The sequence below is a fragment of the Amphibalanus amphitrite genome, unplaced genomic scaffold (genome assembly GCF_019059575.1).
Source record: "Amphibalanus amphitrite isolate SeventyFive unplaced genomic scaffold, NRLGWU_Aamphi_draft 001686F_arrow, whole genome shotgun sequence".
Classification (NCBI taxonomy): domain Eukaryota; kingdom Metazoa; phylum Arthropoda; class Thecostraca; order Balanomorpha; family Balanidae; genus Amphibalanus; species Amphibalanus amphitrite.
The window spans coordinates 30,957-44,034 of NW_024883179.1; the positions used below are offsets into that span (position 1 = coordinate 30,957).

Below are 13,078 nucleotides of genomic sequence, written 5' to 3' on the forward strand. Positions count from 1 at the left end.
CTTAGATAACCTGGTGTGCCCCCTCCCCCCATGGCGAAGTTGGCTGAGAGGCCCACCCGGGCGCGGTTTAAACTTTCTGGCAGCGGCAAGTATGAGTAATTTCGCTTCCCATGTGTGTTTCAGAGAAGGAACTCGAACACCTACTCGCGATGCGTGAGGAGCAGGTCGTTTTTGGCCCTGCGACAACGAACGGACCGTCCACCATCGCAGATGGCGCACTTTGGGTCGAAAGGGAGAAGATCGTCAAATTCCAAACAATGGCGAACATGCAGGACGAGCTGTATGTACATCATGAACATCGCTATCTTTTTCGAGCGCGCTCGAAGGCGCTGGACTCGAACGCCTAGCCCCGGTTCATATCTGCAGAGGACTCACCGTTTCATGTACTTGTTGCACGGATCAACGTCCAATAAACGTTAAAATATTCTGACATTATACTGGTGTTTATTCTTCGTAAAGAGCGTGAGCGCGACCGGTGCAGGGGAAAGGGGGAGGAAAGGGGAAGGGATCTGGAATCAACAACACCCGAAATCGGATCGATATATACACTCGGAAGGCGTGTTCTGCTCTAGGTGTAACACTACAGTAAAAGGTCAATCACGAGTGTACCCGCCTTTTTCATCCGCCTGGAGAGTGTAAACGTGCAAAGTCAACGCCCCGGGCGAGTGTCTTGTTACACTTTATTTGAGTGTAAATATTACACCTCAGACGAGGGTAAAAAACGCAGAATTTCAGCTACACCCTCCTGAGGTGTTTACACCCGAGGAAGGTGTAAAAAAGTTTTCAGTGTACGCCGAACCAGAACTTCTATTGTACAGTGTTCGGCCCCTCCCACCCTCCAACCCAAGGTTACGGTCGCTGGCTGGTATAAAGGCAGGCGGGTCCGCCGTTCACAGTATCAGTCGCCAAAGACCGAATCTGCAAACATGAAGGTCAGTTTCCTTCGCTCAGTGCGGCTTCCATTAGATGCCTTTTTCCTGGCATCTCCACACTAGTTATTGGGATTAGCATACACTCATATTCTACTCGTATGCTTCGTTCAGCGATTTTCGATTTGTGTACCTACCACATTTTATTTTTAGCCGTGAAGTTAGTTTGACTGTTAAAGTAGGCAAAGACATTGAGTATGACATTCAAAAGATCTATTGAAACCTCATTAACTAACTTCTGTTTTACCGTTGCAGTTCTTCGTCGTTGCTGCCCTGGTGGCCGTGGCTGCCGCCGCCCCCTCCACCCCCTACAGCCCCCGGCCGGCCTACCACCCGGCCCCCGCCTACCACCAGCCGTCCTACAAGGAGCCCGCTCAGCCGTACCAGTTCGACTACGCCGTCAACGACCACTACTCGGGCGCCGTCTTCTCGCAGAACGAGAACAGCGACGCCAAGAACGTCAACGGCTACTACTCGGTCAACCTGCCCGACGGCCGTGTGCAGACGGTCAAGTACGTGGCTGACCAGCAGGGCTACGGAGGCTACAACGCCGAGGTGACCTACGAGGGCGAGGCCCGCTACGACGAGTACAAGCCCAGCTACAAGCCCAGCTACAAGCCCGCTTCGTACCCCGCTCCGTCCTACCAGCCCGCCTACAAGCCTGCCTACAAGCCCGCCTACAAGCCCGCCTACAAGCCCGCCTACCAGCCCGCCTACAAACCGGCCTACAACTAAAAGTTTTAAAGTATCTTTTATTTATGTTATTAGTGATACCACCTGATCGTTGTCCATCATGTGTAAATATTTGTGAGACCAGAAATATATCAATTTCGAATCGATTTATTCATTATGCTTATCAAAGAGACACAATACGATTTTTTATGGAGAACGGGAAAAACTAACAGGATTATCATGAGCTTTAGTTTAGACGATGTGGGTCTGCTTTAACTTCGCTCAAAGCCGCTATGACCAGAATGATATTTGCCGAGACCCTCAGAGGCTTTAATTGGGCTCCCCTCGCCTGATGGGAGCTGCCATCCCCAGTAATTTTCCTGCGCTTAAAGGGAGATAATGAGCTTTCTTTTTTCTTAAATAAAAATTACTCGACATCTATACTATTTCTACTGTAGTTTCTATAAGATATGAAAATTTCCTAGCACATTTTCGTATGTGAAAAAGGTTTTTATTTTTGCAAAAAAGAAGCAGTACTTGCAGTACTTGTAACACCCACCGAAATGCGTTGTCCTTCTCTATAAAAAAGTCGCAGTATATGGCGCTTTTGTTTCAAACAGCGACGCTTGGGTTTTTGTTTATGTTATCGCCTTGTCGTTGCTTGGTTGTAAGGATTCTAATTTGAATTAGAGTTAATTCGGTTTAGAATTAATTAGATTCTAATTCGGGGGTACATAGTGCCTACTCTTCTTTGTTTCCAAGTATTATTTTGCGCCACAAATGAACGGCATGCGCCAGAAACGCAGCCAAATCTTGCGATTGCGACTACGAAATTCATTATTTTGGCGTCAGAGCCTGAAGCGAAAAATACAAGCATATTTATTTCAAAAAGACTTCAGGTTTGTCGAACGGTGTTATGAGAATTTTGATAACAGTACTGCATAAGTTTTTCAGTGATGCCGCAAAAGTGTTGTATCTATCTTCTTTTATTGTGCAGTCGGCGGGACCGATTCAAAATTGAGTCGTTGCTACTAAAATAGCAGCATATGGCGTCAGATGATGAACAGGAAAAATAGTTGCGTAAATTTAGACATAAACCAACCCCAAACCATGAATATCTTTTGAAGGCACTATAGACGACCATTAACTAACTAGATGTGATGAAGATCAAATGTAAAGAATACGCTCATTTTACAAAATTACATGCAAGTACCAAAAAGTGATGTAAGTACTTATTCAACGGTCATTTTCAGCGCTCCCCGCTAACGTGACTTCAAGTTGAGATATTTGCGGCAAGGTACCGAATTGAGCAAAATGGTTTTAATTTACATTATAACTTGTTGTGTTTTGTCAGAAAATGGTCCTAACTCAGATTTTGTGGAAAAAGGTCATTATCTCCCTTTAATAAGCCATCTTTGGAATGAGATGTTTCATGCTTGATTTTTCGAATAACTGCTTTTCTATCTTTTTTCTACACCGCAACCCTTGAACAGGTGACCAGGAGTGCTCCCTCCCCCATCCCAGCGCCACACAGTACCTTATCGTTAACACCGGAAAACTAATGATAAGTCGCGGCAGTCCCAGGTAGGGAAGAGTTGGGGGAAAGCGGTCATCCTAACGATTTTTCGATGCCGACGCTTTATTTTTTTTAACGTGGAAAGATTCTTTCTATACCAATGTGATCCCTATCAAATTGCCTTTTATTTCAATTGCGTTTCATTTCCAAAGGTGGTCAAATATGGGAGATATTGGCAAAACTTTAAGCCATGCGTTTTGGCCACTTTACCTCATACCCTGCAGAGCAAAGCGGCCTGCACATGCGACTTCTAAAGTCCCGATGTGAGAAACAGAATAGTTGCCTCATGTACGACTAGGGTATTTGATGGTGACAAGGTTTAGACGAGGATGGGTGTTTAATTTGTCATCTTCCCACCTGTAGGTAAACAAAGAAAGAACATTCATGGAAAAACATTTAGTTGCATTGTTTGGTAACTTATCTAACTGAAAAGTGGCCGAGATGAATGCATGGCGACATATTTCAATAATAATAACGTTTGTTTTCCAGATGAAAACAATTCGTGGCCAATTCGGAGCTGGCCACTTAGCCCCGTCCACTTTCCCAAGCATATCGTCCAAAACAAAAATATTCCACCTCAGCTAGTAGTGGAGCATATAACATTAAAATTGCTAAATGACATCCACAATTACCACTAATGCATGAACGAGATCCCTTAACTAAATTCCATACGGTTTTGGATTGAAACAACATTCAAAAATCGTAAAAATAGTTAGTAACCTGGCAAGAAAGGCTTTTCCATGCATCACAGAACAATGGCGATGGGCCGGAAATCCAAGTCTGGCTCTCTCAAAGGACTGCGAAGAGAAGTACATGTATACAAGAGAGAAGTACAAGAGAAGTACATGTATAAGAGAAGTATACTTGGCAACCATAAATATAGGAGCTGACACCAGCTGTGGAGGGTTAAAACGATGGGTGGCCGCTTTGCCACGGGGCTCTCGCCTAATAGACAAACAAAACAAAAGGCGAACATAGGTGGAATAAGCCTGCTGCTAGTATAATATTAAGAGAGAAGCAAAGTATTCACAACTACAAGCAATTAGTGAGTGCAGCGTCTACTGAAAATTTCAAGTTTCTGTGGTCCTTAGCTTGGGAGATATGGCCTTATTATTTACATAGTTAGGTTGTTTCATGACTCAAATGACCAATTCCCAACAACTTGAGTTGGCTATGGGTCTCGTAAACTTTTGACGCCTTGATTTCGTTTTTCTCTTCTTTCTTTTTTGCCAGTCTTGCTTTAAAATCCATAAGTTTGTAAGCTCATAAAATTGCATCATGTCATATGTCATTCGACCTGGCTGATCAGAAGGAGTAAAATGACACCATTTCTAAAGGTCTAACTTCATTTTGCGCCAGCTTAACAGTAAAAACGTACGTCAATATGACCTCCATTGATGTGACCGTAGCGTTCTTGCTGCAAACATAAACATAAACCTAGCCACACATGGATATCAACTGATGAAGTACAACACAAAGATGTTCAAATGGAGCGGATAGCTCTCATATTTTTACAATTTGAGTAATTCGTAAAATTTTCCCTAGAATTCGGCATGACATCTAGATGACCTAGGGTTACCGTGTTTTAAACGCCGGGATACATGCTATGAGCGTAGTGCATCCAGCAAGTTTATATCAAATGTATGCAATTGCAAAGCTCTAGGCTTTGCGGGCAAAATATTCGATTTTCAGTGCCATTTTCACAATGTCGTTAACTGGTGACCTGACCTGACGCCACTGGGGCCCAAAGTTCCTAGGTCACGTCTCAAATTCATAACCCAAATATCGTGACGCCAAGTGGCACGTGCTCACGCAATTCATGAAAAAAATTGTCATTCCGTTGCCGCTAAATTATTCCAATTCTACCCTGAACTTGTTCCGATTCTTATGACTCGGTGACCTGACCTGAAATTTTTAGGGAAGGTGACAAAAGAATGTCCCATAGGGTATACTAAATATGGCGGGGCTAGGCGCCGTCATTTTACGATATCTGCCAAAACCCCTAGGGGTTCAGCAGTCTCCCAATGTAACTATGCATTATAATTAGTTATACAATTGGTATAGCTAGACGAATTCTTATGATTGATTGGTTAACCCGCGCCCTGGTGGGGGGGGGGCTATTTTTTGCCCCCCCTCCAGACTTTTCAATATATCTCCAGAACCGCTGCGCCGATCGTCACCAAACTTTCAGTACCCTCCCGGACATCAATTTTACACATTGTGACCAAAAATTTTTCCAAAGGCTATGATAGGTTGGCCGGAAATGACGTCAGAGTGACGTCATGTTCTGCCGTTTTCGACCCAAAAAAGGGTTTCGCGGGAAGAGCTGTCAGAACAATAGCTTTACAAATACAGAAAAACGTTTTTTGACATAAAAGCTGTAGAATTGACAGGGCTACAAAACTGTTATCTCGGATTTTTGAAATTTTTGGATTTTGACCCCCCAAAAATCAAAAAATAGATTTTTTGAATATAATAGCCGAAAAATCCAAAAAGTTTTTTGAATTTCGCAAAAACCGGAATATATGTAATAGTTCTTACCACCTTCTATCCACATACCAAATTTCAGATTGATACCTCTTATTTTGGCGAAGTTATAGCGAAAAAAACTGTTCAAAATTGATGACGTCAAATTTTCAAACTCAATTTGTAGCAATTCTAGACCCCGTAGCGCAAAACAAAGACCACCATTAGACTCCCCGTGACGAGCTGCATCGAATCAATTCCCATTTTATCCAAAACTATCAACTTTTAAATTTGACCTTTTTTGACCTCACCTCGACCTGACCTTCACCAGAAAGTGACCTAAGCCGTACCTGATAGTCTTATAACCAACACCATTGAGTTGGAAATGAAAAATTGGCCATAAAACATGCATCGCACAACCTTAGTACCTTAAGTTAGGTTCATGTGACCTGACCTGTGACCCTTGGTGACCTGACCTGTGACCTGACCTGGTATTGTCAGTGACCTCTTATAACAACAGATGTACTAGGCAACTGACGCCCTATCGCTGATTCTCGACAAAATGCGTTTTCTTCGGTGTTATAGCGCATTCCCTAGAAGACCCGTGAACGGTGAAACATTTTATCTTTGACCTGACCTGTGACGTCATCGGTGACCCCGAGGTCAATGAAATTTGTTTTCCCTCAACAAATTTGACAGGGCTATCGAACGCCGTTTGAATTTTGCGGATCCGTCCAGTAGTTTCGGAGATACGGGGGGGGCAAAAAATAGCCCCCTACCCCCACCAGGTCGCGTTATAAACAGACCCCACCAGAGCGCGGGTTAACAGACTGTTAAAACAGTTTGCAGATGAAAGTAAAAAAGTAGTTTCTTAACGCTGAAAAATAATTGCCGCGTTGCTGCAGAATTGACTTGTCATCTTTCAGCTTTTGCGTTTATGCATCATCCCGTACCTTGTTGAACAAATATTCATAAAAATATATTAAGTCACCATCTTAACCATGCAATGTACACATCCGATGTCAACTTTATGTCATTCTCGGCAGAAGAAAAAATAATTAACTCGAGACATATTTCAAAGTCAAATAAAATAATTGATCGACAGAGAGATTAAACGGTAAAATATGTACTTAAAGGTCGAAAGAAATATGCTACAAGGCATTTCCTTTTCACATCATCATATACGTCGTCCCAATGTAACTGTTCGGCCCCGCCCTCCCTCCAATTCCCAAGGTTACGGTCGCTGGCTGGTATAAAGGCAGGCCGGTCCGCCGTTCACAGTATCAGTCGTCAAAGACCCAATCTGCAAACATGAAGGTCAGTTCCCTCCGCTCAGTGTTGCTCCTGGCTCCTGCTAAGTGTCATTTCTCTAGTGGTTGGGCCTAACATACGGTTGAATCCTTCATGCTATGCTCAGCTCATGCTCATGATCATCCGACTCATTTCTGAGTTTAAGTCAGCTATTTCAACTGTTGAAGTGAATTGATCTTAGAAGATGATGTTGTAAAGAACTTCCTAAAACCACCGATGTATAACTTCTGTTTTTACCATTGCAGTTCTTCGTCGTTGCTGCCCTGGTGGCCGTGGCTGCCGCCGCCCCCTCCACCCCCTACAGCCCCCGGCCGGCCTACCACCCGGCCCCGGCCTACGCACCGGCCCCCGCCTACCACCAGCCGTCCTACAAGGAGCCCGCTCAGCCGTACCAGTTCGACTACGCCGTCAACGACCACTACTCGGGCGCCGTCTTCTCGCAGAACGAGAACAGCGACGCCAAGAACGTCAACGGCTACTACTCGGTCAACCTGCCCGACGGCCGTGTGCAGACGGTCAAGTACGTGGCTGACCAGCAGGGCTACGGAGGCTACAACGCCGAGGTGACCTACGAGGGCGAGCCCCGCTACGACGAGTACAAGCCCAGCTACAAGCCCAGCTACAAGCCCGCTTCGTACGCCACTCCGTCCCACCAGCCTGCCTACAAGCCCGCCTACAAGCCCGCCTACCAGCCCGCCTACAAGCCGGCCTACAAGCCCGCCTACAACTAAAGACATGCAGTTATGATCTGAAAGTGATATTTATACAAATATGTATGTGCTTTGGTGTGTATGGTCCTGTTGTGTTATAATACACAATCTGCTTGACAATTGAACTTTATTTTTACGGGTTAGCTAAGTTATGTTATATTTCAGACCATCCGCTACGAAACAGCGTATTAGTACGGTTAGAATGAAATTTCGTTGATTTATTGGAGCTCGTTGGCATTTTAGTTAGTTTTAATATTGAATATTTTTTGAAGGAGTGAACAATGGAATACAATTTATTTGGGGTAGAATACCAAACTAACCCCACTACATAACTACAAATAATGAATATACTACCCCAAAATTGTGTTAACCCAACTTGATGAGGTTGGGCACTTCGACCAATCTCACCAAGTTATGTAATCTTAATTTTGGGGTAGTATATTTGTAGTTATGTAGTGGGGTTAGTTTGGTATTTTACCCCAAATTGAGTTAACCGCACCTGGTGAAACTGGGCACGGAAGGGTCCTGACAAAATATCGAAACGCGAAACATTGAATCACCAAACATTGAGGCATATGTATTATCGAATCGAAGTAGTAATCGAAGTAATAATCGAAGTAGACAAAATATCGAAGCGCAAAATATCGGATCACATAACATGGAGGCATATTGTAGTCGTGGCGAAAAATAAAAAGCAGAATATCGAACGGGCAAAATATCGAACGCAAACTATCAATATACGGCGGCGCTACTCGCCACCACTTTCTTTACACCTTATCCTTCATCTTCTCTGCACCTTTTTTTTTGTTAGGACCAGCCATCAGGTTTTCAATGCTAAGTCAAGAGGTCACCTGGCTCTTCATAAAAGCCTTCCAGCAATTGTTAGCGATATTGTTGACAGGCATGCTAGAACGATAAAAGCACCTTGAATGGGTATAGCTCAACGACGTAGATCGCCTTATATGCAACGTGACCTTTTCCGGTCAGGCTATGAACGTAGGCCTTAGGCTAACTTTTTCATATAGGATCTTTCCAGGCAAAATTATCACAAGATCAAAAGAAAATATAACAAGTTCATTCGACGCGTCTTGATGAAAGAAGCACGCTATTGGTTAAATTTTTGTCATTCTAAATTCTTTGGCTAAAAGTTACTGCAGAAAAAATTGTTACAATGCTAATTTCAAGCAAAAACTTTTTCAAATAATAAATGTTAATTAAGTTCTAAATTTCCAATATCCGAGAAAGCAGTTTTGCAACTTTATCAATTTCACACCATTTGTACAGAATATTGTGTACCCTCAAAGCTGTATGGCGTGGCAGGTCTTCCTGCAAAAACTATTTTGGGTTGAAATTGGTAGAAAATGACGTTTTTAACGTCATTTATGGCTAACTTAGCATAGCTTCTGAAAAACATTTTAGCTCAAGTTGTAAAGTCGATGCCCAGAGGAGTCCAGCAAGTTTGTTGACAAAGCCGTTTTCGAGCCGAGCTATCTGGCCAATGCACCTAATTTGACCAAATATGCACAAAATCTCTTTTACAACATGACCCTTCATATCTCGAACTTATTTCAGTGTTTTAATCGAGAATAATGTCTGATAATTTGACAAATGAGGTATATATAAGCATCTGTGCAACCCAAATTGATAACTTTTAAGAAACACACTGAATCTAATTTGACCAAATCTGCACCTAATTTGACCATACCTGCACCTAATGCGCACCAAATGTGTATCAAATAGCTGTCGTGCAAACGGCTAATACATGCAAAACTTTAGGAGCTATCGACAGAAAAAGAATGGGGGGGGGGCTACTTTGCCCATTTCTCCCTACAGGGCGCGGGCTAACTTTGAACTGACCCAAACTGACCTGTAACCTGTCTTGACCCTCGCCGCCAGCCAAGGGGGGGGGGGGCGGGTGCCGCACCCTCCCATAGGTTTTTTCGCGATAGTTCCGAACACGCTGGCGATAGAGAGCTGAAACTTGGCATACCTGACCTTTGATTCAAGCCAGATCTTTTCATACCAACCACATTAATGGGCTATGTCAGGTCACTGACCTATGACGTCATAAGTGAACCTCTGCACGGTCTTCAGATATCGCAACTTTGCAACGCCCTTACTGCCAGAGGAGCTTTCACAGGGAAATGAAACTTGTAGGAACTAGTATCCATTACGAGCCTCACAACTTGTATATCTCGGATTTTTCCTTAAGGTCATATGAGGTCAGGTCATTTTCGTGACCTCACCATAAGTCAATGTGGAAAAATGAAAACTGTTTTTCTGGCGCCGGAAACGATCTCCAACTGTCTCAAGCACACAGAATCGTGATTTGATGCACTCCTTGCAAGGTTCGATGCATCACTTTTGCAATGTTGACCTTGCGTGACGTCATTTATGACGTCATTAGAGTCATATTGGTTTTTCGTCAATAACTTCCGATCTAATTGAGCTAGCGAGTCGGGAAAGCCACCATTGGACTCAGGTAGACCTGCCTAATCGAATGATATGCAACATGACCTCATTCGACCAACTTCGTGACCTGGGGGCGCTGACCTGACCGTGAGCTGAGGTCAACCTCCTAGCTTGACGTCATCCAAACAAAAAGCATATCATTCGACGTGCCTGAGCGAGGCGAACACGATGCTGAGAAAATCGCGGCTCTGTGGCCGTTTTCTGCGAAGTTATCCACCAAAAACGCAACTGTACCTTGGGGCACTTCACCTGACCGTAGAGGTCACCGGTTCAGCTAGGACCTTAAAATTGAGTATCAATCTCTGCGTCTCGTAACGGCGCACACGCTCCTTATTTCCGCGACGCGCTAGCTCCACCAGGGCGAAACGGCGAGGGGGGTCGTACCCGCCCCCCCCCCCCCCCTCGTCCGGCGCATATGTAGAAAACCAATAGGTCCGGCGAGGTTTAAAAATGCCTGAAGTAATTGATACTTGCTTCATGATTTTTTAACATTTGTTTAAAATTTGTGTTTTCGATGTCTTGTCTTTTCAATATTTTGTATTGTCAATATATATACTTTGTTCAATAACGTTTTTCTCGATATTCTGCACTTGATATTGGGTCTTCTCAATATTATGCGCTCGATATACTTAGGTACTTTTCGATATCCTGCGTTCGACATTTTGTCTTTCCGAATCATGCCGGTTTGCGATGACAAGTTCAATTATATCTTTTTTTCTAGCGGTTAGTGTTTGGGTACCAGTGGTTGTCCCCTTTGAAGTGGATTCTCCAGTCTCATAAGTGCCAATTACAGTAGTATCGCTACTCATCTTAATTGTGTCCCGTTACCATTCCTTCCATTCAAAAAGTAAAAGCAACAAACAGATCACGAATTCTAGTTTAGATGCGATGCCTGAACCTCTCTGGAGGTGGAGGTGGAGATGCCTCTCCGGACACATTTGCCGTGTTTTGCTCTGATCCTCTCCCTTCCACCCAAAGGGTGCACAAATAATTTTCCATGTTGGTCGCCCCATGCCTCAATCCCCTAGTTCGGGTCTGGGCGGTTGCCATAATCCGACATGAGTATTGAGTAGCTCCTTGGGGGCCTGGCGTATGTACATACTCTCGTGCGGTGTGATGGCCGTTAACGGGTCTGGATGGCCCGTCCAGTGTCCATTGTACTCCGCCTCAGCCCCGGCGGTGCACCAGGGAGACCGCAAAGACCAACGTCACCCTTAATCCCTATCATCGGTGCGATATATCAAACGCAATGCAGGCTAGAAAAGGATTTTTCAGGGTAGCTGATTATGCATTGTTCCTCTTCATTACTTCTCCCCATGTTTTGACAAAACATCAGGGGGCGGATGCATGTGTGGCGATCGAAATCAATGATTTGGGGTGGAGTGCATTGAACGTTTTTTTTTTTTTTTTTTGACTGTTCTCTTAAACTTGTCATGGAACAGCATGGTATAAGATAAATCAAAAGGCTCTGACCCATGAGTGAAACTTATAGACCAAGTGCTCGCTGATTCTCAGATGAAGCAAGAGATTCAAAATCAAAAATATATTTCTCTTTTCACCAGCAAATCACGCATACGATCAATCATTCGTTGAATCATATGGCATAAATAACACTGTGAAGCAATAAGAAAGGAATCACTTAGTTGTAAGCAGGCTTGTAGGCGGGCTGGTAGGCGGGCTTGTAGGAGGGCTGGTAGGCGGGCTTGTAAGCGGGCTGGTAGGCGGGCTTATAAGACGGAGCGGCGTACGAAGCGGGCTTGTAGCTGGGCTTGTAGCTGGGCTTGTACTCGTCGTAGCGGGCCTCGCCCTCGTAGGTCACCTCGGCGTTGTAGCCTCCGTAGCCCTGCTGGTCAGCCACGTACTTGACCGTCTGCACACGGCCGTCGGGCAGGTTGACCGAGTAGTAGCCGTTGACGTTGCTAGCGTCGCTGTTCTCGTTCTGCGAGAAGACGGCGCCCGAGTAGTGGTCGTTGACGGCGTAGTCGAACTGGTACGGCTGAGCGGGCTCCTTGTAGGACGGCTGGTGGTAGGCCGGGGCCGGGTGGTAGGCCGGCCGTGGGCTGTAGGGGGTGGAGGGGGCGGCGGCAGCCACGGCCACCAGGGCAGCAACGACGAAGAACTGCAAAGCAAAGGATAACAATGTAGTTAGTTCAACCTGTGGTTTCTAATATCTCCACAATTAAGCAAATTTGCACATGATGAATGACTTTCAGGAAACGCTAAAAACGCTCAAAAGGCTATGTGAGCAGGTTGTGCAATATACGTGGCAAATTGAGTGGGAAGGTATAGCTCTTCAAAGACTGGTCTAGAAGACCTCACTTGGACTATCAATTTTGGTTGACCAATGACTACTGACCTTCATGCTTGCAGATTGTGTCTTTGACGACTGATACTGTGAACGGCGGACCGGCCTGCCTTTATACCAGCCAGCGACCGTAACCTTGGGTTGGAGCCGAGGGAGGGCGGGGCTGAACAGGTAGATGTGGAACACGTTACGGTTGATATTCTTTTGTGAGGAAGTCTGGTATCCAACCAAGGATGAAGGATAAGGATGACAGATTTTTATTGAAAGTTCATTGAAAGACAAATGTACCAATTACGAGCTGGCTGACTACACGGCAGTGGTTCGAACAGTCGGCTCAATTCGTGCAACCGGTCTCGAGTTGTAGCAGTAGTCCTCTCACGTGCTCATGTCCAGTTAGCATTCCGATCACAATGCAGCGTGATGGAAATTCCCCTACCTATACGTGACAACGATATAGATATCAAGTTGGGGTGCAGGGATTAGTGGTGACAATTTTTTTTCTGATTGGTCGAATATATCTTTTTTTAGTTCAGCGGTATTTTCTTTGTATGAATTATTTGAATTTATTTGTGACAATCTAAATAACCCTTAGAATGTACCTTTTCCACTTTGATGCAAAAGTTGCAACTGAATTGAA

General features: G+C 44.5%; 3 protein-coding genes across 3 annotated transcripts; 2 read left to right on the forward strand and 1 right to left on the reverse strand.

Annotated features, from left to right (window-relative positions):
* Positions 1-868: 868 nt before the first annotated feature.
* Positions 869-1,719, forward strand: LOC122374636 (cuticle protein 7-like). The gene is made up of 2 exons (XM_043353489.1): positions 869-932; positions 1,185-1,719. The coding sequence occupies exons 1-2, from the start codon at positions 927-929 to the stop codon at positions 1,662-1,664; spliced, it is 486 nt and encodes a 161-aa protein (XP_043209424.1). The 5' UTR covers positions 869-926; the 3' UTR covers positions 1,665-1,719.
* Positions 1,720-6,931: 5,212 nt separating this feature from the next.
* LOC122374635 (cuticle protein 7-like) lies at positions 6,932-7,784 on the forward strand. Its single transcript, XM_043353488.1, has 2 exons — positions 6,932-6,960; positions 7,200-7,784. The coding sequence occupies exons 1-2, from the start codon at positions 6,955-6,957 to the stop codon at positions 7,683-7,685; spliced, it is 492 nt and encodes a 163-aa protein (XP_043209423.1). The 5' UTR covers positions 6,932-6,954; the 3' UTR covers positions 7,686-7,784.
* A 3,880-nt stretch (positions 7,785-11,664) lies between these two features.
* LOC122374631 (adhesive plaque matrix protein-like) lies at positions 11,665-12,498 on the reverse strand. The gene is made up of 2 exons (XM_043353476.1): positions 12,493-12,498; positions 11,665-12,255 (listed from the first exon to the last, which is right to left on the reverse strand). Exons 1-2 carry the CDS (start codon positions 12,496-12,498, stop codon positions 11,776-11,778), a joined length of 486 nt encoding a protein of 161 aa, XP_043209411.1. The 3' UTR covers positions 11,665-11,775.
* Between the last annotated feature and the right edge of the window lie 580 nt (positions 12,499-13,078).